Raw genomic sequence first — 26,221 nt, 5'->3', positions numbered from 1 at the left:
CCCGCTTATTTGAAATAAACTGGAGAAAGCATTTCTATATTGTAAGTATTATAAATTTGTTGGTTTATTTTAAAATTTCGCATAAGCTATATTTGCTCATAGCTATTCCTAAATTTGAACTGTTGGACAAGAAGGAAAGGCGGCTGGTCAACACTATCCACCGCTGAATTAAATGCCTCTTATTAACATTTTGTAACATCATTTTTGAAATATTGTTTCAATTCTCTAGTTAAAAGAAATATGGTGCCTAACTCTACAAAATGTTGATATTTTCCAAGTTGTAGTTATATTAGGATACATTTTTGATGAAATATATTGTTTACATCACTTGACTGTTTGCTGTGAAATAAAGAAGACATATAAACCAAAAAGATATAAAATAACTTAATAATATGTTTTAAAAATAAAAAATAGCTCTCGTATTCACATTCAAGTATCTTTGAGAAAAAACAGTAAACTGATTGCATGTGTACCATATACAGAAAGTCATTTATAGATGACATAAATGCATATAATTTATCTATCATTTTCCTGCGGACGCTAGGACCTGTTTTGCATCTGAAAGCAAACTGTGCTGACTATCTTTGTAAAATGTCTCCGAAACGTAATCACTGACTGAGAGGGTTTAAAACCTTTCTTTCTGATAGGAAAAAAAACAACACGAGAAATATAAAGGAAGATTTTAACTGAAGAAGAATCAAAAGTATGAAAACTTCAATATTCTACAATGAAGCTAAAAGTTTGTGCATGCCATCACAATACAAATCAACCCAAACGGGACTAATAGAAGTATCTACAAAGTAAAGATTATGGTTACGAAGGAGAATTATCTGATCCCAAAACTCCAGTTCAATAAAAGTGAGTGTTATTCTGGGCACCACTAACAAAATGATGAAGGAAAATATATATGTATAAACGGCTCGTTTGGGTTGAGAAAATATTTTACGTTATTCGGCTTCTCAACCCAAACGAGCCGTTTTTACATATATATTTTTCTCTACAAGTGTGTTTTCTCGACATCACTGAAAATGATGAAGGTTTTATTATAATTAAGTACAAAGCTACGCAATGGGCTATCAAGGTTCTATCAACCAGTGGTAACGAAATTCGGTTTCTAGCCCCGCAAGTGTGCAGATATAATTCTCTGCCACTAGGAGGGGGCAACAAGATAATAAAGGATTAAGTATTTGAAATAGCTGACGCTCACAAATCAAACGTCACAAGCTATGAACCACACCCCAATATTAACGGTTGTTTCTAGGGGAAAATAATTCAAGAAACAGGAATAAAAGCAGTCCCAACGCATCTCTAGTGAACTTCTGTGTCTTTGGTTTTCTTAAGCGTGCGCTGCTTTGATAAACTACACAAAAGGAGCGAGACAACATTCACGCAGCTGGTTTCGAGAAGGTTTGATCTCGTGGAACACTACGACAGGGCTATAATGAAGCAGGAAGCAGAGAAAGCATGATCACCTAGAAAATTATAATCTTCATCACTAGTATATCAAACTCATCTTTTTGAAAAGAAAAGATGACATTCAGTATTTTATCTCAAATTTAATGAGAACGTTTCTTATTCAATGTATCATACATATATGCACACACACACACATATATATATATATATATTGCAAGTAGATACTTAACTATATGACTTACACAATATTACTGTACATAAGGAAGTGTCAAAAATAGAAGAAAACGTCTTACTTTTGTAAAATCTTTTCGCATTCATTGGAAGCAAGTATTCCAGAATTGAAATAAAATAATTAAAACATATTTATAATACTTCATTATAATTAGCAAAAACAAACATTTGTAGCTAACAGTAAGTTTGTAATACTAGTTACTGTAACTTTACCGAAATGTAGTCAAAGGCCGCCTGGAATGGTCATATATTTTAACCATTCATACCAGTATGCCGTAGTGTGTTGTCTGTCTGTCAGTCAGTAGACACTAAAATTATGTCACATAATGAACGCTTTATAGGCTACAGCACAGCATGACACATGAACTTCAAAACCAATGGATAAAAATATTTGTTACTCTAAATTTTTTTATTTGCTTATTCCTCGTTTTTCGAGACTGCACAAGTTCGTCTAGTCTATAGTTCTACGGGTGAGAACATTTTGTTTGTTTAGTTTTCTTTTCCTTAAAAGTATTTTGGTGATAATTTGTAAATATGTGTCGAGGGGTGTGCATAAATAATTGAATGTATTTCTTTAGTCTTTGTACAAATAATTTCTTTATTATTCTAGGAATCTGTAAACATGATATAATAGAAAATTCAGTTGGAAATTTGTGCCAGTTGCCCAGTCATGTTCTCCATAACTTCGAACGAGCCACGTAACTTATTGTGTATATAACAAATTATCGTCTGGAAGGTACTCCAATTTATCAGTTCTTTTCTACTAGCTTTAGAATTAATGGCTAGTTGTGACTGTCTTTGAATCGTCGGCTAAAAAAAATTAGACAACACTAAATCTATCGTAATTACTAATGACAACAGAGACATTAGCATTTCCATGTATTCAGTAACACAAACTCTTTTCTTTTCGTTATTACTTCTAGGACATTTCTCTGTATGTAGCTATAAATCGGTTTATCCGTAGCTACAACATCTTGAAGCAACCGTGATTCAATTGTAGTTTCTGACGTATCCTTTTTTTTTTGGCTAACGTTTAAAACTAACGTTGAGAAATATTTAACAGCTTATAAAAGCATGCTGCTGTTTATTTTATATTTCTATATTGTTTCTTACAGTTTCATTTACCACCTAAACCTTTAAAAACATAGTACAAAATTTCCACTTTGGTGGAAGCAAACTCACCAACACCACCACAGGCGCCTTCCTCAGCTGGTTCGCTGTCATCGCATATGTCCTTTGGATTGCCAGACATTTTACTGACCTGAAGAGTAAGACAGGGCTGTTCTCCGTTACACGTATTCAGCTTGGCTTCTTGGTGGGAGGAATCTAAGTGCAGTATATTTAGACTTATTTCATTCGTTCAGCGTAAGCCTTACACCGTGTAAACAAAATAATAAGCGCGGGATGGCTCTCACATCAAGTCGGATAACACGAAAAGCTGAACGGGAAAATACGGAGATCCTGAACGTATTGATCCACAGCGCCCAAGTGGTACAGGAGTCGTTCACAGTTTGGTTTACTGTGGTACGTCAAGAAATGCGGATTTATTTTAGAAGAAACCGTCGGTCTCTTCAAACTTTCGGCGCATTTGTATGTAACATACTAAAAGTATTCTATGCAATTTCTTAAGTGTTAGTTTTTTATTTATGCATAGAAATCTAATGTTAGACTACGAAACTTTAATATTGAAATAAATCGGAAATTGGAGGAAGAAGTGTGAGTAACTTATTATAGTTAAAATATAATCAAAATAATCATGAAATTACTTCTCTTATGAAACTGTATTTTCAATATCAGTCTGAAGAAAACTGAAATATGTAGGTTTTCTAAACAAACAGAAGACAATTTTATCGAACAGAACAAGGAAAGAGTCTCTTCTGGTGTGTTTAATTATGATGTTTGCTTTTATGTTGTGTGACTATATTAAAAACATCATAAACGAAATGTCTTGCTTGCAACAGTACTTAAAATTCTAATGAACCATTTTCTCAGGAACTAGAGGCTCAAATGTTGATGTTCACAAAACCATCACGGAAGTAGAACTGAAAATAAAATTTTCGAATTATTAACAAGTGGCTTGAAATAAGTAAAAGACATTTGAACTTTTTTCATTAACGTGGCTCAAATATATTTCATTCAAAAATTAGAAATGATTTTTCGCTTAATCTTTGTTAAATTAAAATATTCTAGTTCTTCAATATAATAAAAAGTAGCTCAAAAAGCTTAAATAACTGGATATCTTGCTTTTTTTTCTGGACTACAATGTCTCAAAATGATAGTGTATTCTTAGCATGGCCTGACATGGCCTATTGGTATGGTCGTTTGACTCTCACTTTGTAGGTTGTGGTTTCGACATCCATCACCGAACGCACTTTTTCAATCATGAGGATATTATAATGTGACGGTGGTTCTCACTATTCGATTAAAATAACCTAAGAGTTAAGGGTAGATAGGTCTTGACAAACTGCATTTTCTCAAGACTATGACTTCTAAATTAGAGACGACTAGCGCATATACTCAAGTAGGTTTTCCACAATTCACGAACAAACACATTTTTGAGTTACTTTCACTCCAAAAGTTAATGGACAGATAGTGCATACTTAAGTGTTACAAAGTTCATTAGGTTGTTTTTCTCTTATGGTTCCAGATTAAACTGGTATCATCGGTTGTAGTTCTCTGAAAGGTCTGCAAGATTAGCAAAACGCTTTGCACGATTCATCATGTATTGAACGAGATCTCACGTATAATAAGAGACAAATGCATCCATCTCGCAGGCGTTCTTTTGCTAGACCCACCCCAGTAACATAGTGGTATGTCTACAGACTTACACCTTGAGAAACTGGATTTCGATATCCGTGATGAGCAGCGCACAGATAGTCCATTGTGTAGCTTCACGCTTAATTCTAAACAAACAAACAATATTTTTAGAAAAGCAAATCTATGGATGAAGCTAACTTTGTGAATTGATAGGTACGTTGATTTGATAATTTAATTTTAAGTAATACAAAAATCATATTTCAGTTTTATTTTTCCAAAACTATACGGCAGTGAAGCTTAACGTAAATGAACGAAAATGACAAATTGTCTTATAGTATTTACAGAGAAACTCAGTGAAACACACAGGAATAAGTTTTAAAAAGCAACTGTCTGGTGTAATATTATTTCAAGGTCCGGCATGGCCAGGTGGATAAGACACTCGACTCATAATCCGAGGGTCGCGGGTTCGAATCCTCATCACACCAAACATGCTCGCCCTTTCAGCAGTTGGGACGTCATAATGTTACGGTCAATCCCACTATTCGTTGGTAAGAGAGTAGCCCAAGAGTTGATGGTGGGTGGTGATGACTAGCTGCCTTTCTTCTAGTCTTACACTGCTAAATTAGGGACGGCTAGCGCAGATAGCCCTTGTGTAGTTTCAGGCGAAATTCAAAAACAAAATATTATTTCAAAAAACGCAACCAATATTTCGTTTTTTATAAAAAAAAGAAGAAAATTAAGCGACCAAGTTGTAAACAACCACAATACAAAATCCGTAGCGACCCTGGAAAAAAAAACACTGGACTTTGCTTATAACAAAAGGCTAAGCAACGTTGATTTTAATCTATATTTTTAAAATATGTTCTGCTAAACGCGTAGGTTATATTTTTTGTATTTGATAAAATTTTGATCAAACGGTTTTAACATTTATTCTATATTTTTAAAACAAAAATGCCACAAGTCTGATGTAGTTTTGTTCACACTTATCTCTACATTATCTAATGACACAGATCTGGGATAAATATTTATTTTATCATGTACAATTTTTTTTACAAATCGAAAAAAAACCCAACAACTTTTACTTAGTTCAAATATTATTTAGTTTACCACAAAGAATATTTTTTTACTATTATGTGTGTTTCTCGTGGGGTCTAGAACGATCGATAAGACTCTCACGTAGCGATTGGTCTAGGGAAATTTACAGCCAGTGGTTGTCAACATTTCAAGCATAATAAAAAGTGATTCGATTTCAAAGAAAATGAACCACCAGTACAAAATTACATAAGGTGTTTGTGAAAACTCTGTACGTGATGGAGAGAAATTTTATCATTTTCGAATTCAGCATGCAGGAATTACTGCAAAACATTAGAGTAACAATTTCAAGACAAATTATCTTAAGCCTGTGTGAGTGAAGAATGTGCCCCATTGGTTTATGGTTATGCCTATGGTTACAACGTTTCTCCTGGTTAACCTGGCTTCTAATTGTTCTGCCAGATGATGCTAGGTTAACCTGGTGAAACGTTATAAATATATAAGTGTAATACGTTGTATATCCGACAATTAATACATTTTAAGTTATTTCTACACTTTTTAAATAAAGTGTTTGACTGTTTCAAAGCTTCCTCACTTATACATTAAATTATTCGCTTATTAATGTTTTAAGTTTGGAAGTTTTAATCACTAACATATTTATTGACATCATGTAAAAAATATTATCATTTCTTATCAGTACACTTAGGTCCATAAACCTATTATAGAACTAAACTACGTATACTCAACACAATTATTATTACAGTGGCTGAATCCGAGATGAAATTATAGTCACTGACGTCATGGCGAAGTCACTTATTGCAAAAGGCTCGCTGCATACCGTTCCTTTCCGCGTGATACACTTGGGTTATTTGGAATCTTTGGGAGCCATTTTGGTATATATTCAATGAAAATAAGTTTGCCAAGAACACAGATCATTATTAATATTATTTTAGTAATAGCATTATTTTTAGTATTAATGTTATTTTGCAGATATCTACTGAAAAGTTTTTCTTTGCTTGTTTTGAATTTCGAGGGCTATCTGCGCAGGTAGTCATCACCACCCACTGCAAATTCTTGGGCTGCTCTTTTTACTACCGAATAGTGGGAATGATCGTCACATTATAATAACCCCACGGCTGAAAGAGCAAGCATGTTTGATGTGACAGGGATTCAAACCCGCGACCTTCAGATTATGAGTCAAGTGCCTTAACCACCTGGCCATGCCGGGCCTACTGAAAAGCGACTTGATAACGTTTCTTTTCTGTTTGTTCCCGTTTAGCTTCCTTCTTGTAAATTAATTCCCACTTTCATAATACATAATACAGAAATATTGTTAACAATGCTTATTCTTAAGTAAATATTTATCATGGTTAATATTACTACGCCCCCCATTACACAGATGAAAGTCTGCAGACTTATAACGCTAAAACCGGGCTTCAATACCCATGGTAAACACGGCACCGATAGGTTTGTGCTAAATACAAAAAAAAAATAACAAAACAAATACATAGTACTACAATTACTAGCAACAATATTGCCATCATAAATGCGAGTAAAAAGCCAAAATGGGACTTTGAACAATAAAAATTAACTGACAAAATTGTGAAAATAATGGTACAAATATGTGTAACACAAACATTTAGCGTCACACCTATTTAAATATTAAAATAAGTTAAACATCTAAGTACCACAATTTTTATTACAGTTTTCTGAGACATCATACAACAAATGACATTTTATTTACAGCCCAGAGAATGTGCCATGTTCCATAGTTGCCATGGTACTTTTGCCGCAAATGACTTTACATTTTATCCTGTGCTGCCCCCTAGTGGGCAGAGCACAGATAGTTCATTGTATAACTTTGTGCTTAATTCTAAACAAACAAACAAACAAGCATACTGTGCATGTCTAAGGTCTTGGCCCCAAGCACTGAAGACCAGATGTCGTATTGCTATGGTAAAGGTCTATGTTTAGGGCTATAGAGAAAAATAAAATAAACGTAATCTTATGGATGATTTAGCATCGCTAATGTCAATAACAACACTAATTTCTCTCGTAACCTTTATCTTTTTTAAAGAAGACTAGCAAATTTCAAAATTATCTATCAAATAAGTACCAGTTCTGCCAGTTCTTCTAAACTTTGCCATAATGTTCTTCCTTATGTCGTCCTTATTCCTATGTATAAGCAAAAATATAATAATAGGATGTGATTACATATTTAAGTTTTTCGTGGTTCAGAATATGTTGTGGTGTGAAAACACATTATATTTAAAAGCTTTTCAAATTATGAATGCTCAATTTATTTTACTATTCAACCAACTTTACTTTACATAGTGTGTTGTACTATAGCACTTTGTTTTGGATAACAGCAAAAGTTACTCGAGAACTGTCCTCTTTAGCTGTCCCTAATTCTGAACTTACATAGTATGTTGTACTGTAATACTTTGTTTTGGATAACAGCACAAAGCTACTCGAAGGCTGTCCTCTTTAGCTGTCCCTAATTCTGAACTTACAGACCAGTTAAATTCACCCATCGCCAGTTCCTAAGCTACTCTGATCGAATAGTGGAATTTAACCGTTTCTCTTATAACACACCAACGGCACTTTATGTGACAACGAGGCGCGAGCACTGAAACCTCAGTTTCACAGCACAGCTCACCAATCATTTGGTCATATTCAATCAGCACCACTAGTGCTATTATGACACTAAGCTTAAGTTTTGCTATTTTCTTGAAAACAACATACACAGAGAACCTGGTGTAATCTTTTATTTTATTTTACTCAGAAATAAGTAAAGATGGACCACTAAATTAAGTGAGATGAAGTGGCGAAGGTGTTAAAATATTAAATATAAGAAAATATATTATGAAGAGATAATATATATATATATATACTTACATACACACACACACATAAATTTTCATGAAATACATAGAATGTTTAGAAAAACAAAACATAAAGAGAGTTAAAAGTCATAACTTATCGTTTATTCTGTGCATAAGAAAAGTCAGTTTTTTCTGTTGTTATATTTTTATATGCCTGACCTATTTTTTATAATAGGTGTATTTTAATCATACATTTTAAAAATAATTATATTAGTAATAGAAATATGAATTCATTGAAAACAATGACAAATAAAAAATCCACATTTATTTGTGGAACCCTACTCGAACAAAGTAGTTATGTAAAAGGTCTATGTTTAGGGCTATAGAGAAAAACAAAATATGCGTGATCTTATGGACGAGTTAGCGTCGCTAATGACAATAACAACACTAATTTCCCTAGTAACCTTTTTCTTTCTTAAAGAAGACTAGCAAATTTCAAAATTATCTATCAAATAAGTACAAGTTCTGCCAGTTCTTCTAAACTTTGCCATAATATCAAGAGCATTTGTACACGTTTATTCAGTAAAAACCAACAAAATAATTCAACAGACAGAAAACTACACCACAATGTTTTAAATATGTATATTCTATAATGAAACCAATCATTATAAAGAATTCTCAGTTTCCATATCTTTTACACTAAATATTGACTTTATTAAAAGGAACTAACTGAACAAAATTTTCAAATTCATCTATCGGTTTTAGAATATTTACTCAATAAACATCTCTTTATAGCAGTCCCAGTTTTGAACTACTATATCAAATGTAAACTAGTCTATAGCACCCGCCAATAGCTATTATATTACTCTTTCTTGCCCGATTAATGGGATATTACTGTCACGCTTATACCACACTAACAATAGCAAAATGTTGAAGACGTTTTTGCGGCAATGGGATGCAAACCACGAACTCTCCTATTCACAGTTGGGCATGTTAATGAATAGGTCATACTCGGCCTATAATGAAATGTAAAGTTTCAAAAACATTAAAGAAAAAGGCTTTTGCAATCTGCGTAATAAACTAATGTTAAGAATATTAATAATTAGCACAGTAAAGGAAAAAAGTTAAATTTTATCGACAAACATAAATTAATGCATCGGCTTTTTTGTATGTATGTTTTATATCATTTCTTTTCTACGCGGTCGTCGTGCCTTGTTAGTTAACGTGCTGGGCTGCGTACCTACGATTAAAAGATTCAAGAATGACACCGTTCTACTCGTACAACTGTATTTGTTTGTTTTGAATTTCGCGCAAAGCTACTCGAGGGCTATCTTCGCTAGCCATCCCTAATTTAGCAGTGTAAGACTAGAGGGAAGGCAGCTAATCATCACCACCCACCGCCAACTCTTGGGCTACTCTTTTACCAACGAGTGGTGGGATTGACTGTAACTTTATAACGTCCCCACGGCTGAAAGTGCAAGCATGTTTGGTGCGAAGGGGATTCGAGCCCTCAATCCTCAGATTACGAGTCGAGTGTCTTAACCACCTGGCCATGTCGGACCCTTAGCAAGGGTAGAAATATCAAATTTATAATTTTCAATTAATGTCTATAAGTTTTAGGGGAAATAAAAGAAATATTTTTGTAATCTTCATATAAACCAGTTTTTGTTTCACGTAAAAAAAAACAAAAAACTTTTATTTTACGTAATTTGTCCATTCTTTCTAGAAGAAGTATTCAACGGTTGGTATTCTGCTTGTACTTGAAGACAATATTTCCTCATTTATCTGTAGTCTTAAGATAAAAAATGTGTAGAAAAGAAAATGAATATCCAAAGCCAAACAAATAGCAAAAACAGAACACTGAACATCGGAGTAAACAGAAAGCTGATAAAACGAAATCTGAAACTGTACTATAGAAAAAAATAAATAGCATAGAGGCACCAGAATCGATAAGAAATATTTAGGAAGAAAAAAATATTAATATATATATATTTATATATACATACACATCCATCAATAAAGGATTCGGAGACACAATTCTCCGTCTCAACACAAAAAAGGAACTGATATCAAATGAATACAGCAATTTAAATCATCTTGGTTTGAATTTCTTCATTTGCAATCAGTTCGGTTCCTAATTCACCTAAAAATTATCACCGAGTTACACTGAGCACAATGTGATATGAAAGTAAACCTGAGCTTAATACAAGTTCAGTTTCACAGTACAAGAAAAAATTAAGACCAAATTGTTTTAATGGATTGTATCCATGAGGTGCCATCTTTTGTTTAAGTTGAAGTATAATTCAGACCTTTTGTTTGTTTGCTGTTTATCAAACGTGTTTGGATTTTACGCAGTTTTTTGTGTTGATCAATTCGAGACACTGCAGTGTGTTAATTATTGTTTAACTTCATCTTTCATTAAATAAAAGCAATTTATCCAGGAAAGTAATTTACAGATCAGGATACTGCTAACATTACACACGTTGTCGAACAGGTTACATGGAACTGGCAAGAGCGTTTCCTTTAAGGACGAAAACGTGCAAAAAACACACACGAAGCAGCACTGGCACTGAGTAGGACTTTCGTTCTGAGCTGGGCTGTACAAAATGAAGGGGAGGAAGGTATTTTGGAGGAGGATATTTTGTTCGCTATTAATCGATGTTTCTTCTCAGTTATAACTGATGTGACATGAAAATATATATTTATTTTAAACTGAAAAAGTAGATGCGTGCTAAATTCGCTGATTCGTAGCTCCAGCGCTTGGACTGGTTAGTATACATCGTAAGATGCGTAAGAAATAGAATAAGGATCCGCAGGACGTGGTTACTCTGTGCAAGCATTCAGGCTAGCATTCACTACTGCACTTGGTGTTCATCAGTTTTTGATGTTATATTTTATACAGGCATTATAACAGCGAACTACGTTTTTTGACAATTATATTTTGCAAAAGTATGCACACTGAACATTTCCTCTTCAAATTCACGCTGCTAAGAAACATAATTTGCACTAATTTCTTTTGTTATTGTTATACAAAGATGGAAGCACTGAAAATATTGATTTTTTTTTTCTGGGAAATATCACGTGGCTCGAGAATCAAAAATAAGCGAAGCTGATAAATGAAATTCTGTAGACTGTTCTACAGGTATACAATTTACAAGACAAAACAAATCATTGGCCATTTTAAATTCTGAAGGAAAGTAATACGCGTGCATATTTTGTGCAAAATTACCAAACACTGTAAACAGAAGAGACTACGGTAGATTTTCTTCTGGCTCTCCTTTTTTATTTTAGCCACAAAACTACAATTTTGTTTGGTATGTATGATGGTTGTAAACTTTGGATGTAGATTTTATATTTTATATTTTGTGTAAGACGTGTTTAATCAACAGTAGTCTGAATAACATGAACAAAACTCCTACAAATTATTCGTTGCTTTAATGGACTTATAGCATAATTGGGTATAAATACTTGTTAAAGAACTGATAATATATTTCATATTTAGATAAAATTTAACCACAAGTTACATGCATTTATAAAAAAAAAAAAAAGAAGAGAGAAATAAGCCTCGGTCTGATAAGTCTTATCGTTCTTAATAATGCCAAATACATGCAGCTTCCAGTTCAATGGAAGTTAAAGCGATTTTTGTCAAGACCTCTCATTTGTGTCCAAATTCCATATTACGATTAAATAGAAGATTGTTCCATATAATTCTGGCTTTTTATAGTTCTGGAAAAATAAAAACTGTGATCAGCTATCAGGATTCGAACCCAAGTCCGCACTCGTATTACAATTGTTTCTTAAAACAGGATACATACAAACCACTTGAAAACAGTCTGATGTCATTATGTACTAGATAGTAGAAAAAATAACGAATAACACTGGAATTTACAGAACCATAAGCCTAACAAGCAATATAGGAAAATTACTTAACAAACTTAGAGATAATTGATTCATGAATTATTCTGAAACTAAATCAATACTCCCGGAAATACAAAATGGCTTCCAGAAAGCAAGACAAACAACAGATCATCTCACAAGATTAACGGAAATAAATAATACAGTGCTTTAATAAAAAAAAACAACAATGCCTGCGATAAGGTATGTCACAATGGACTCAGAAGTAAACTATCCAAACTGGCACAGAAATTATTCACTAGGTTTCTAGCTTCCCGAACAATAGAAGCATCAGAGTGATACAACTACGAGTGCTGCACTCTAGAGGTAAGTGTCTCTTAAGGAGAGTACTCATCCCTACACTGTTTGTGATGTATGTGAGCGACATGACTCTAAAAAACCCAAAACAACATTTTTTGCTCAGATTTTGAGGATGGTGTTACAATCTGTAAGAATGTCTCAAACCCAACAACAGGAGTCTGACACAATATACAACCACTAGTAAACAATACAGAATTATATTGCAATAATTAGGTAATTAAAATTAATGAGCACAGAATACAAGTAATATTATTTACGAAATCGTATAAAACAAACTAACATCACAGTTGTATCCAGACGGGACTATCTTACAGAGAGCAACATTAGCAAAATACTTATGGAATGCATTTTACTCAAAATTAAACTGGATATCACACAGTAATAGCATAATAGCATTAAAACCAGAATCTATAAAAAGAGTGAGTTTCCGTTGGAGGCTGAATGACAACAAACAAGGAGCTTCACTAGAAAGCATATTAAAAATATACAGAAAATACATAAAACCAGTCATAGAATATGCCTGTATAACATGGATAAATGTATCAAAAACACATCAACAGACTGCACCAAAGAAAAAACTATATTTTAAGAATAACACAAAAAGTCACAAAATCAACAAATTCAGTATTTCTACACGACTATTCAAACATGCCAACTTTATCAGACTCCTGGATAACTAGCCTCAATATTATAGTACAAATGAACTGATCAGCAACTAAAGAGTTACATGATAAACCAAGCCTTGTGTACCTCTTCACTTTAAACACCATAAATAAGAAATGTACAGGTGAAACGGTGCTTGATTAACAGAATTCTAGACACAAACATAGCTGTTTTAAAGGGGTTTGTATGTAAAAATAGAACTATGTATATGTATGATTGTTAAATGGAACTGTACTGTAAACACGGACTGTTAGTCCAATCATGCATAAGTCAAGTTAGTGAAAATATACAAGTTAGTATTTTCCCATGAATCGGACATGGCATGAAACTGGTATGTTAATTAAACTGGGAACAATAGGCAATATGTAACATACTGTAAACAATGCAACAACAAAGTAACAAGGGTTATTACTTAGGATTCTGCAATAATACAGACAAAATAACAATTCCAGATAGGGAGGGGAAGAGGTCAACGCTGAACCTCATCCTCCTTGGTCCAAAAAGATGGACCGAATCCCATTGATTAATAAGAAAAAAGAATGTAGTTGGATGTATCTATCCTTGTAGGCCACTTAATTAATTATAGTTATTTAATTTAATGCTAAACCGTAAAATGGAGAAATCAGTGCCAACGTACAGAATTATTTATTTTTAGGCTATCACATATATTTACCTTTCTTTTTTCGTTTACATTTTGTTATAGTTTTGAATTATTCTGTAAGTGGAAAACAGTGAGATAATTGCTTTCTATTCCTGCTTTTTAATGGCAAATTCAATAAATTAATTGTGTTCGGAAAAGACAATTAATAATTGTATATTCAATCTATCTTATTAGTGTATTAAATCGTATGTGTCTTTGAAGGGCAGGCATAACGTGTTTTACTACCCTGAGTAAACGCTGGCTATGCCGCCAATTCCCGTTCTTCCGTCATTGTAGGAATTCTACACAATTTCGCCGCAAAGTACCTGTCACCCTCTGTAAATGTCCCGGTCTCGACGGCCCCGTGTACAGTGTTAGGAGAGGTTTAGCAGATAACGAGGTACATGATAACACTTTATTGCAGATAAACTTTGTGTTTCCATTTATTTTCCGGTGTAATGGGATGAATGAATGTGTTTATAAATGTCACATTTCAGATTAACCGCTACTCTGTTCCACGTGTAACGTATAATATCTCAAGCAAAAGCTTCTGAAGAAGGGTTTTTTCCGTGTGTGTGAAAAAACTAAAACGAAAGTTGAAACTTGTTTATATAGTTATAAAAGAAATCCATGTTAAATAAAAAATTGAACTAGTCGTAGAAACTCTTTAAAAAATGTCATTATTTAATATTAAAAGCTATACAAATAAAACCTTTTGTTTCGTACAGTTTCACTAGAAGTTTAAAATATATATATTTTTAAATAAGTTGTATTTTAAAAAATTCAAAAACTAGTAAATCTTCCCTCTCTCTCTTTTTATTTCGGATTATATGCTTTGGGGTAAAAAAGATTATTCTAATTCTAAAATCGCACAAAGAAAAAAACATAACTAAATTAAAATACAAAAAGTTTATGGAAAGTGCGTGCACATCCTTTTTATACGTGGATTTTGAGCATCGTGGCTGTTGTCATGGGAACCGTCGCTATTCTATATTCTGGGAGTATTACAGCCAGCAAATGGAAACTAAAAATAACTCTTTTCTTTTGTGAGCACGAAGCCTATTAATTTTAGCACGACCAAGCGCCCTCTTGTAAGTAGAAGTTATACGAAAAAAATACGGCATCAAGAATTTAATAAGTGTTTTTCTTCAAAACAGCGCTTTTCGATATTAAAATATATATATATTTACAATTTAATATATCTCTCTTATCTTTATGGTAAACCTAACTTTCCTATCAGTAAGTCTACGGATTTACAACGCTAAAATCAGGGGTTCGATTCCCCTCGATGGACTCAGCAGATAGCCCAATGTGACTTTGCTATAAGAAAACACAGACATAAACTTTCCTACACCTGTGAACTCGTTTAACATGTTATCTTGCATGTATGAAAACAATTAATTACTAATTTCTTGTGAGGTCGAAAACTTTCAAAGTTTATATATAATAGGTAATGGAATGTATCAATGAAGAAATGGTTAAATGAACCAGCACGTATATTGAAAGGGGGAAAACAGAAATAACAGATAAATTAAGACAGTATCAAGCCACATAGTACAGATAGAGCAGGATAAACAGATAAGTATATAGGCAACCAGATAGATAGGCATGAGTATTGAGTTTTCTGTGATCCTTGGCTTTTACCCATGGTTTTGAGACCATGTTAAGACCCTCATTAATATTGTGCCGATAGTCTCACAACCCGAAAAAATCATATACTTCTCTTACAAATGAAGTCTTTGGACGACTCACATTTGGAACAGATTGACTAAGTCTACATTAAAAAGAAACATAAAAGTAAGTAGGTATGTGTTACAAAAATGATCATATTCTCACTTGTGGTTATAAATCTAACCAAAGGTAATAAATGTGTTACATGTGCTCACAAGAACAATAAAATTAATAATGATACCCATATCGAGTGCAGCTATTCTGTTTATTCCGTTTAGTTGCACAAAATACCTATTCGAGTTTTTAATAAGCTTAATAGTTTGACAACTACAAGATAAGCTGAGATTCAGTATAATGAAATATATGAAAACATTAAATTAAAAGCAGAGAGAGAGAATAACTAGTTATCCTAGAGAAAACGACCATTTAACATCAATAAAAATAATTACCCAAGTTAAGTTTTTAATGATATCTGTAGAACAGTACATAAACAGAACTATTAATATCTTGAATACATAAGTAACCATCAGTATTAATATCTTTATTTGTATATAACAATAAAGGTATAATAATGATAACTTTACAAAACCTGCGAGTGAATGAAAACAGATCTTGGAACCAGTGAAGTTTATTGAAGTAACTGTTTTAAAAATACCAAGACCTTACAACAGGAATAAATCTTGATAGAAAGCCAGTGAAAGACCTTTCTGTGTATTATCTCACGGGAAAGAAAAATTTCAGAGGAACAAGTGCAAAGTAGGCTCAGCTCGGGTGAATGAATTTTTGTTCTCGTACAACATCGCAAAATATGAAAGCTTCATAGTATTTTAAAACTAACACGTACCAATTTAAGTTAGACTGTTTATATTTATTCAGTAAATTTCCTTTAAACATATACGTAAAGGACCAAAATCGAATAGTTTGAAAATCATAACGCTTTAGCACAAATTCATTTTTTTGAGCGTCGATTTCGGCCATTATCATTCAAGTAACTATAAACACAAATGTAAATTAACTAACTAGTTAATGATAAGATGATTTATAAGAATTATCAAGGAAGAGAAACAAATCATTTTCGATATTTCAGTTTAATAAACAAAATTAGTTCTTATTTATATTAATAAATGATTTTTTTATTATTGGTTCTCTTTTGCGGTAATTTTTTCAATCAAACGATGTATCAATTACTTTATTTTTCTCTAATATCTAAAGAAAAAATCGAATTTCATTTTTTTCACTTGTCCAAATGCATCATTTATGTCTTTGAAGATGCGCTGAAAACTCTCGGAATGAGATATATGATGTTAGTTTGGTAAACTCACTTTCGAGAATTTTATATTATAGAAAGTACAGTAGCTTTATATCTCTTTTTATGGTAAGCTGCGATACTCCGTGGCAGTGAAAACACGCAAATCTTTTGTCTTGGGATGGTCTTATTATCACCTAAAGAAGAACAAAGAACAGGAATTTTTAGTTTCACTTAAACACAAAAAGGATACATCCTTATCAGAAAACTTTTTTAGAGAACAAAATGGGTATCAATTTAAGTTATAATAAAATATCTACAGTAGTAAAGGAAAACTTGTAACTTTTATATTGAACTTTCAGTGCATTTTCCAAATGACTTAAGCTCTTAGTTTTTTTATTTGTTGTTGAACAAAAATCTAGAACATGGGCTATTTAAGCTATGCTAAACGCGAGTATGAAACCCAGATTTAGAGTTATAAGCCCTCAGACTAAAGTTCCGATGGGTACTTAGTACTTGAGATTAGAAATCTGTATTATATTTCATAGTTTAATTACAATCATAATTTTTAATTGAAAAATATTGATTTAACTATAAAATTCTTAATTTTTTGTTCCATAAGTCAGTTTCATTTGAAATATTAGAATTGAAATCTTCCTTCTGAACACTACCTTATGGTCAGGTGGACTAAGTAGCAAAGTCAGACAACTCTAAAATTCACGTACAACAAACTATAATTTTTAACTACTGAACGGAAAGAAAACAGCAGGTACTCGCTAACAAAAGGGAATTGTTCGGCTTTTTTAATCGAATAATGAAACTGACTGTCATTGTTATAACGGATTCACAAATGAATGTACTGCATAACGTCTGGAAGCCAGAAACTTCTGATGCAAAGCTCAACATACTCACTACAAGGCCACGATTGATAGAGAATGATTTGAAGCTATGTTCTTTAGAGAATTTTCCTTTAGAAACAAGGTACATTTTTTGTACATTAAATTTATTATACAAATTTTTCTTTAAAAATTATCTGATTCAGTACAGTTATTTAATTATTTGTTTTCTATTTATCTATTTATTTGTCAACTTTGTTTTTACTATTTTAATTCTCTTTTTTACAAATTCATCAGTATGTCTGCAAATTTCTTTCTTTAACCTATTAATATTATTTCTTTCTTAGTTTTCCATTTCTTTACACTTCTTCCATTGTTCCTTCTTTTTTCTTATACCTTTCAAATTTGTAATCTTACAGACTTCTCCATTTTATCTGCCCTCTACGAATATTTCCGCATCTTGATTTGGTCCACAATTCAAAATATTTTTTTCTTTTATCGATTTTTTATACGTATTCCATCTCTTCGATTTCTTGTTGTATCTTTTTTATATTATGTACAATAAAAATGGCCTTTTGCATTCCAGTTATACTGTATATTTTGTTCCATCTTTATTCTAGATATCTAGAATATCTTTTTTCTTCATACCTTTTTCTTTAAAATAGTTTTATCTGTTTATGTACTTCAAAAACTGTCCAATAATCTTATCATCACCATATCACATTTATCTTTTTTATTATATTTAGTTAATCTTATTATTTCAAATAAAAATACTTTATTCATCTTTTTTTCCTTTATCCTATTTACTCCTGAAACATGTCCTAAACTTTCTTTTTAACTTTTCATAATTCAGTGCATTTCTACTTTTCATTCCATGTGTCTTCCTGAAACTTCCTTATCTTATCCTCTTTATTCCATCACATATACTACCACTAATTCAATTAACAGTTCAGAGAGCTGAAGTTTCAATTTAATTATTGAATTATTTCAATTATTCATTGCACTTCTCTTTGTTATATTCTGCTTCTTTCTCTTGTAAACCAATGTCACAAAAATTTATATTTTTACTACCTCTGTTTCCTTGTTTTTCATTGGTAATTTCCCCTTCTACCTCTACTTCAAAATAATATGATATTTAGTTAAATTTAGTAAAATTCATTTCTAACTATACATAATTTTAATTTTCACACATCTCTTTCAATCATTCTTTATTGCTTGCCACTGTAATTATATCATCTGTAAATATTAAACAATAAATCTTATGTTTTGCAATCATAGTTCCCCAAATTTTCATTTCCTTACACTCCTCTCACACATGACTTAGATATATATATATTCCACGTAATAAGAGACAATCTTTTCCAACTCCTTCGGCTCGGCATGGCCAAGTGATTAGGGTCGTGAGTTTGAATCCCCGTTCCACCAAACATGCTCGCCCTTTCAACCGTTGGGGAGTTATAATGTTACGGTCAGTTCAATTATTGGTTGGTAAAGGAGTAGCCCAAGAGTTGATGGTGATAACTAGTTGCCTTCCCTCTAGTCTTACACTGGTAAATTGGAAACTATTAGCGCACATAGCCCTCATTCAGCTTAATGCGAAATTCAAAACAAACAAACACTATAACTTCTTGTTATGTACAAGGAATTTCTGTTTGTCTTTCATCTACCTACTTGTGTAATTAAAAGAATATTATTTGTCAGTCAGCCCTTGCGTATATGTGTGCTAGCTCACATGGATGACTAATATTCCTATTGACTAACTGTACAGGGGTATTTTTACGTTTATAAAAGTTCAAAGTGCACAATGTGCAGTTTTCTACACTGCTTAAGTACAACATTTGTAGCATTAACTTTAAAAGTAATTACATCAGTAACATAAAAAAACCTTAGGGAAACACATTAAGTTAATTTGTTATCTGTCTGTGGGTTATAAGTAATGCAATACCATTACATGTTAATATAAGTTCCACAGGCACGTAAATATTGCCAACTAGTCGAAATTTAAATACTTAAAAAAAACGTTTATCAGTTATATAACCTACGATAACTAGCCTTAACTATCACTTCCACAATTTCAATTACTTCTGATGTTCGATAATTAATACATTGTGCGAAAAAAAATAATTATAGGTTTCAACTTGTATACAAATACGATTTAAACACATATTTACAAAAAGGAGAAAAAAGCACACATCACGACTGTTGAATTTTACACTTCTGAATAGCATAGTTTAAAAAATTCAACTATTTCGTCAGAGGCACCTAACAATCGAATAATATGCCTAAAGTTTAAACAAGCATCGGACGTAAAGAACGTAAGTCTACAGGTGTACAAAGCTTAAATCAGGGGGTTCGATTCCCTTCGGTGGACTCAGCAGATAGCCTTATATGGCTTTGCTATAAGAAAAAAACACACACACGTAAAGAACGAGTTTATTCGCTAGGGGAATAAAATATTACATTATTTCTGTTATTGGTGGCGGTGAACCGACACTTTGTTATTACTTTCAGGACGAGTAAAAAAGGAAAAAAAGAGTTAATTCTATTGCGGAATAAAAAAGAAAAATAAGTGGAACGGCAACAAACGAAAACAACTTAGGTCTTCGCTTCTTGACGTCATGATTTGAAAAGTTCACTTTTATAGTACTCCGCTTACACAGCAATAAGTCTTTGGATTTAGAATGCTAAAATCAGAGTTTCGATTCCCCTCGGTGGACACAGCAGATAGCTTGACGTGACTTTGTTATAATAAAATATACACACACTTTTTATAACATCGCTTTAGCAAGAAAAATCTCAAGATTTTAGCCAAATATTATAATTATTCATAAAGACAAGGTGTTTATACAAAATTGTTGTGCATATATATACATATTGCGTTTATCGTAATTCTATGTTTATAATTTTTTTTACTTTAAATCTAAACACAATAACACCGTATTCTACTTAAGAGATTTTTTGTTTCCTTCATGTCTAACTATATAATACAACAAAGCATTAAAGGATTTATTTATTTCAAATATATATCCTTCTCATATTTATATAATATTCCACTGCATATGTGCAAAAATCTTTGGATTTTTCTTCATACGGCACAGAACACGTTTAGTATACAAATGGTCGAGGACTCAAACCCATCTATATCTTTTTTATTGTTGTTGTTGATCTTAAACAATCTTCTAGTTGTCGAATAATTTTAGTGCACACATCATCTTCTAAGCACGGGTTTATCCTCTCGTCTTCACTTTACTTCCTCTTTTCATATAAAGCTCCTGTAGCGTCTTCAACATTTTCCATTTAATTCCAGTCTTGTGTACCTTCCAGAACAATCCTTTTCCACCTACGGTACCAAATACTAATTTCAAGTCCACAGAAAAGCAAAACAACCTCTTCCTTGTTTCCTGCAATTTACTCTCTATTAATACATTTCAAAATAAATATGTTGTCTATTTTTAAATATACCCTTCTAAAACCTGCTTCGTTTTCTTCTAATAATTACGTTAACTTATCTGCCATTATACCTGTAATAATTTCATACAACGTATTCATTCAGTAATCCTATGGATTCTCCTCCATTCCTGGTTTACGTATTGAATAAATTTTTCTTTTTCTCTATTTTATTGGTACATTATATTTTCCATTACTCTGTTTATTCTTTCTAAAGGCCCGGCATGGCCAAGCGTGTTGAGGCGTGCGACTCGTTGCCAGGTGGTTATGGTTCTCGAATCGTAATCCGAGGGTCGCGGGTTCGAATCCCCGTCACTGCAAACATGCTCGCCCTTTCAGCCGTGGAAGCGTTATAATATGACGGTCAATTTCGCTATTTGTTGGTTAACGAGCAGCCCAAAAGTTGGCGGTTGGAGGTGATGACTAGCTGCCTTCCCTCTAGTCTTACACTGCTAAATTCGGACGGCTAGCACAGATAGCCCTCGAGTAGCTTTGTGCGAAATTCAAAAAACAAACATTATTTCTAAAATTCATACATTAATTTCCATTGTTGCAACTATATAAAATTTATTTATTCATTTATCTTAATCTGGATTCTTATTTTTCTTCGATATTTTACTTTCTCTGAAAAGATGAATTCATATCTTTATACCCAGTTTCTCATAATTTATTTCTACGTTCCTATTTTCCTTTTTTTATTTATTTCATCTTACATTTTTTTTAAAGAGTCCATAAAATGTTTCTTCCCAGCTTCTAATTTTACTGTCTGTCCTGTCATTTCTCGTTTGATATGTTTCATTTATTCCTAAAAATTAGTTATTGATACACTCTTCCTTATAACAGTCTTTAAGCTTTTTTGTAATTCATTCTGTCCACCTTTTTAACGTTTTTCTAAAATTACCTAAATATATTTTTATTTATTTATATTTTTACATTATATATATATATATATATATACAGTACCAACCTTGGTCTATAAGTTACCTAAATTTTCTTTTCATCCTTATTTTGTCAGTTGCTCTCTTTCATATTTTATCTAAAATATCTAATTATTATTTTATTCTTTCATACCTTCTGTTTTCTTCTTTATCTCACTAAATTTACCTTCAGCATTTTTATATAAAATCGTTTTATATTCTGCATGCTTCATTCATTCTCTTTTGCTGTTAACATTTTATTTCCTTTAATTTTTATTATTTTTATATTTTCTTATTTATTGATTGAGTTCTCTCCTTTATTTTCATTTTTCTAAAAAGTTCCTACTTAGGTCGCGATTACATAATCCATTACGGAAGCTCTTCTTGAAACTATGTTTTTCTTTATTATCTACTTACACACAGATATTAAAAATGACAGAAAAGGATAAAGCGCTTTTGAAAAGTTATCATTTTCTCCATAAAGAGCAAAGAAAAAGGGCCTAACATTTAAGACTGATCAGCTTTGTTGCTTGAATTATAGAATCGACAAGCTTATTGTTGGTTTTCAAACTTATTGAAATATGTAAAAAAACTAAGAAATATTGCTCATGTCTTTTTTCTATATAATGTTGTCATGTACTATTAAGTTGCTTAAAATATTTGTCTCCTGCTCGTAAAGCGGTAAGTCTACAGATTTACAACGCTAAAATAAGAGGTTCGATTTCCCTGGGTAGACTCAGCAGGTAGTCTGATGTGGTTTTGCAATTAAAAAATGCACACCCTCAAAATATTTCCCATAATAAAATTAAAAAGAGTCTACGAACTCTTAAATATCAAATGAAATGGTACTTTTGTAGCAAAAGTAAAACCAAAAACTACTTTAGTTTTCTGTTTACAGATTTTCTTTATTATGAATAAAACGTGCATGGTTACTGTTCTTCCTCAAAATGAAAACGATAAGTGTTTTGCTTTATAACAAACACTGTGTAATCTTGAAAAGGTCTACAAAATTACATTCATTACGCTTGGCTTTTTCGATTTTTTAATTAATTTTTTTCAGTACCCCAATCTTGGTTCAGAAGTAAAAATAAAAATGTAAATAAGTACAAGTATATTTTTTCTTATGGTGTATGAATGTGAAGGGTAAAATAGAATATAAAAACTTTTCAAAAGTTTAATTGTCAAAGATCTTTCCGTTATTTGCTGCTAACGGAAACAACTACATACACCAACAAAACACGTCGAATACGAAAGCAAATACTGCAAACAACGTTTACAATGTCATCACGTACGAACCAGGATGAACATATCCTTTTTCCATCTCTTGCAAATTTTACGATTTATGTTACTTCTACAAGTTGAAACAATGAAGTCAACCTGTGATTACTTACCTGAGGCAGTTATCTCCTTCTCTTTATCTGTAAATAAATATCTATTTTCGAAAGCTTGCCACACCAATCTAAAACGATTACAATGTACTCACTATCGTTTAACTAGGACTTTAAAAGGAATAATCTCATCATCGTTTAACTTGAACTTTAAAAGGAATCATCTCATTATCGTTCAACTAGAACTTTTAAAAGGAATCATCTCATTATCGTTTAACTAGAACTTTTAAAGGAATAATCTCATTATCGTCTAACTAGGACTTTAAAAGAAATCATCTCATTATCGTTTAACTAGAACTTTAAAAGAAATCATCTCATTATCGTCTAACTAGGACTTTAAAAGAAATCATCTCATTATCGTCTAACTAGGACTTTAAAAGGAACCATCTCATTATCGTTTAACTAGGACTTTAAAAGGAATCATCTCATTATCGTTTAAGTAGAACTTGAAAAGGAATCATCTCATTATCGTCTAACTAGGACTTTAAAAGAAATCATCTCATTATCGTCTAACTAGGACTTTAAAAGGAACCATCTCATTATCGTTTAACTAGGACTTTAAAAGGAATCATCTCATTATCGTCTAACTAGGACTTTAAAAGAAATCATCTCATTATCGTCTAACTAGGACTTTAAAAGAAATCATCTCATTATCGTCTAACTAGGACTTTAAAAGGAACCATCTCATTATCGTTTAACTAGGACTTTAAAAGGAATCATCTCATTATCGTTTAACTAGAACTTGAAAAGGAATCATCTCATTATCGTCTAACTAGGACTTTAAAAGAAATCATCTCATTATCGTCTAACTAGGACTTTAAAAGGAACCATCTCATTATCGTTTAACTAGGACTTTAAAAGGAATCATCTCATTATCGTTTAAGTAGAACTTGAAAAGGAATCATCTCATTATCGTCTAACTAGGACTTTAAAAGGAATCATCTCATTATCGTTTAACTAGAACTTTAAAAGGAATCATCTCATTATCGTTTAACTAGAACTTTAAAAGGAACCATCTCATTATCGTTTAACTAGGACTTTAAAAGGAATAATCTCATTATCGTTTTACTAGAACTTTTAAAACTGAATCATAACATCATATTGTTTAACTAGAACTTCAAAAGGAGTCATCTCATTATCGTGTAACTAGAACTTTAAATGAATCATCTCATTATCGTTTAACTAGAACTTTAAAAGGAATCATCTCATTATCGTTTTACTAGAACTTTAAAATGAATCATCACATTATCGTTTAACTAGAACTTTAAAAGGAACCATCTCATTATCGTTTAAGTACAACTTTAAAAGGAACCATCTCATTATCGTTTAACTAGAACTTTAAAAGGAATAATCTCATTATCGTTTAAGTAGAACTTTAAAAGGAATCATCTCATTATCGTTTAAGTACAACTTTAAAAGGAACCATCTCATTATCGTTTAACTAGGACTTTAAAAGGAATAATCTCATTATCGTTTTACTAGAACTTTAAAATGAATCATCACATTATTGTTTAACTAGAACTTCAAAAGGAGTCATCTCGTTATCGTGTAACTAGAACTTTAAATGAATCATCTCATTAACGTTTAACTAGAACTTTAAAAGGAATCATCTCTTTATCGTTTAACTAGAACTTTAAAAGAAATCATCTCATTATCGTTTAACTACAACTTTAAAAGGAACCATCTCATTATCGTTTTACTAGAACTTTAAAAGGAATCATCTCATAGACGGGAATAATTTGCAGATTTAGAAATTACTAATATTACACAAATTATCGAGCAAGTTATGTGAGACTAGAAATCGTGTTACCTTTAAAGATAGCAATATATGAGAAAAAAACCGGAAACAGCAGTATACCATTAATCAAAGGAAATGCAAAATCATTAATATTTGAATGTTATTACATGATAAAAATGAAAGACATTTATCATTTTTGGGATTTTTAGAGCTTTTCCTGTAATATCTAATGCTCAAAGAAGCCAGGGTGGCAAATCCATCATGTAAATTGCAACTTTATGTCTATGGTATGCACATTTACTAAACAATCCTGCTTGTAATAATTGCAGTGTTTGAATTCCATATTTAAATTAGATGTTTAAATTTTAGCTTTTCTTATGGTTCAATGAATGCATGCTTTTATTCTCATTTAACTCATTTTAACCAATAATGCCACTGATTATTTGAACCAAGTTTTATCGCTAGGACTTTGTTTTTAAATGTGTTGATATCTTTTTGTTTTGGAATTTCGCACAAAGCTACTCGAGGACTATCTGTGCTAGCCGTCCCTAATTTAGCAGTGTATGACTAGAGGGAAGCAGCTAGTCATCACCACCCACCGCCAACTCTTGGGCTACTCTTTTACCAACGAATAGTGGGATTGACGGTATCATTATAACGCCCCCACGGCTGGGAGGGCGAGCATGTTTGGCGCAATGCGGGCGCGAACCCGCGACCCTCGAACTACGAGTCGCACGCCTTATGCGCGAGGCCATGCCAGGCCCCATGTTGATATACCATAAATAAATTTTTAAATATATGTTCATACTATAGATATGTAGATTTTTTAAAAGCAAATCCACCAACGCTAATTAATACAGATTGGAGAAATTAAGGAAATAAATCATTTTTTTTCATGGGAGGCTTAATATTGTGTTAAAAGAAACAATTTTAAGAAAGTTTTTTGAGCAACTTAACATTGTATGGCAATTTTATATGGCATACATTCATTTATGATAAATATTAAAATTTATACATTTCAACTATATCATCTGGGATTGTATAAATTAAATATAAGCTTATTTTGTTCCATCGCGTTCTCTTTTAACAATTTAATTGGTTAGTATAGATCTTTTTTCCCGCTATATTATTTTTCTATAGTGTTTATTAAACTTCACGTTCTCATTAAAAACAACTGTTTATTGAAAGTCTCTTCAGAT

The 26,221-nt window shown here is 32.0% G+C and overlaps 1 protein-coding gene across 5 annotated transcripts in view; it reads right to left on the bottom strand.

Moving 5' to 3' along the window:
- LOC143226539 (band 7 protein AGAP004871-like) overlaps positions 1-3,354 on the bottom strand; it is a 191,754-nt gene extending 188,400 nt beyond the window's left edge. For 3 of the 5 annotated variants that reach the window (XM_076457647.1, XM_076457629.1, XM_076457657.1), the window contains exon 1: positions 2,830-3,350. Coding sequence is in view for 3 of the 5 variants with exons in the window: in XM_076457629.1 (XP_076313744.1) it covers positions 2,830-2,899 (70 nt within the window). In the remaining 2 variants the exon portion in view is untranslated. Of the gene's footprint in view, positions 1-2,829 lie in introns of all 5 variants that reach the window. The other 2 variants (XM_076457688.1, XM_076457673.1) reach the window with 1 other exon arrangement.
- Between the last annotated feature and the right edge of the window lie 22,867 nt (positions 3,355-26,221).

This window comes from Tachypleus tridentatus, chromosome 1 (assembly GCF_004210375.1).
Source record: "Tachypleus tridentatus isolate NWPU-2018 chromosome 1, ASM421037v1, whole genome shotgun sequence".
Lineage (NCBI taxonomy): Eukaryota > Metazoa > Arthropoda > Merostomata > Xiphosura > Limulidae > Tachypleus > Tachypleus tridentatus.
This window is presented reverse-complemented; position numbering and strand designations above follow the sequence as displayed.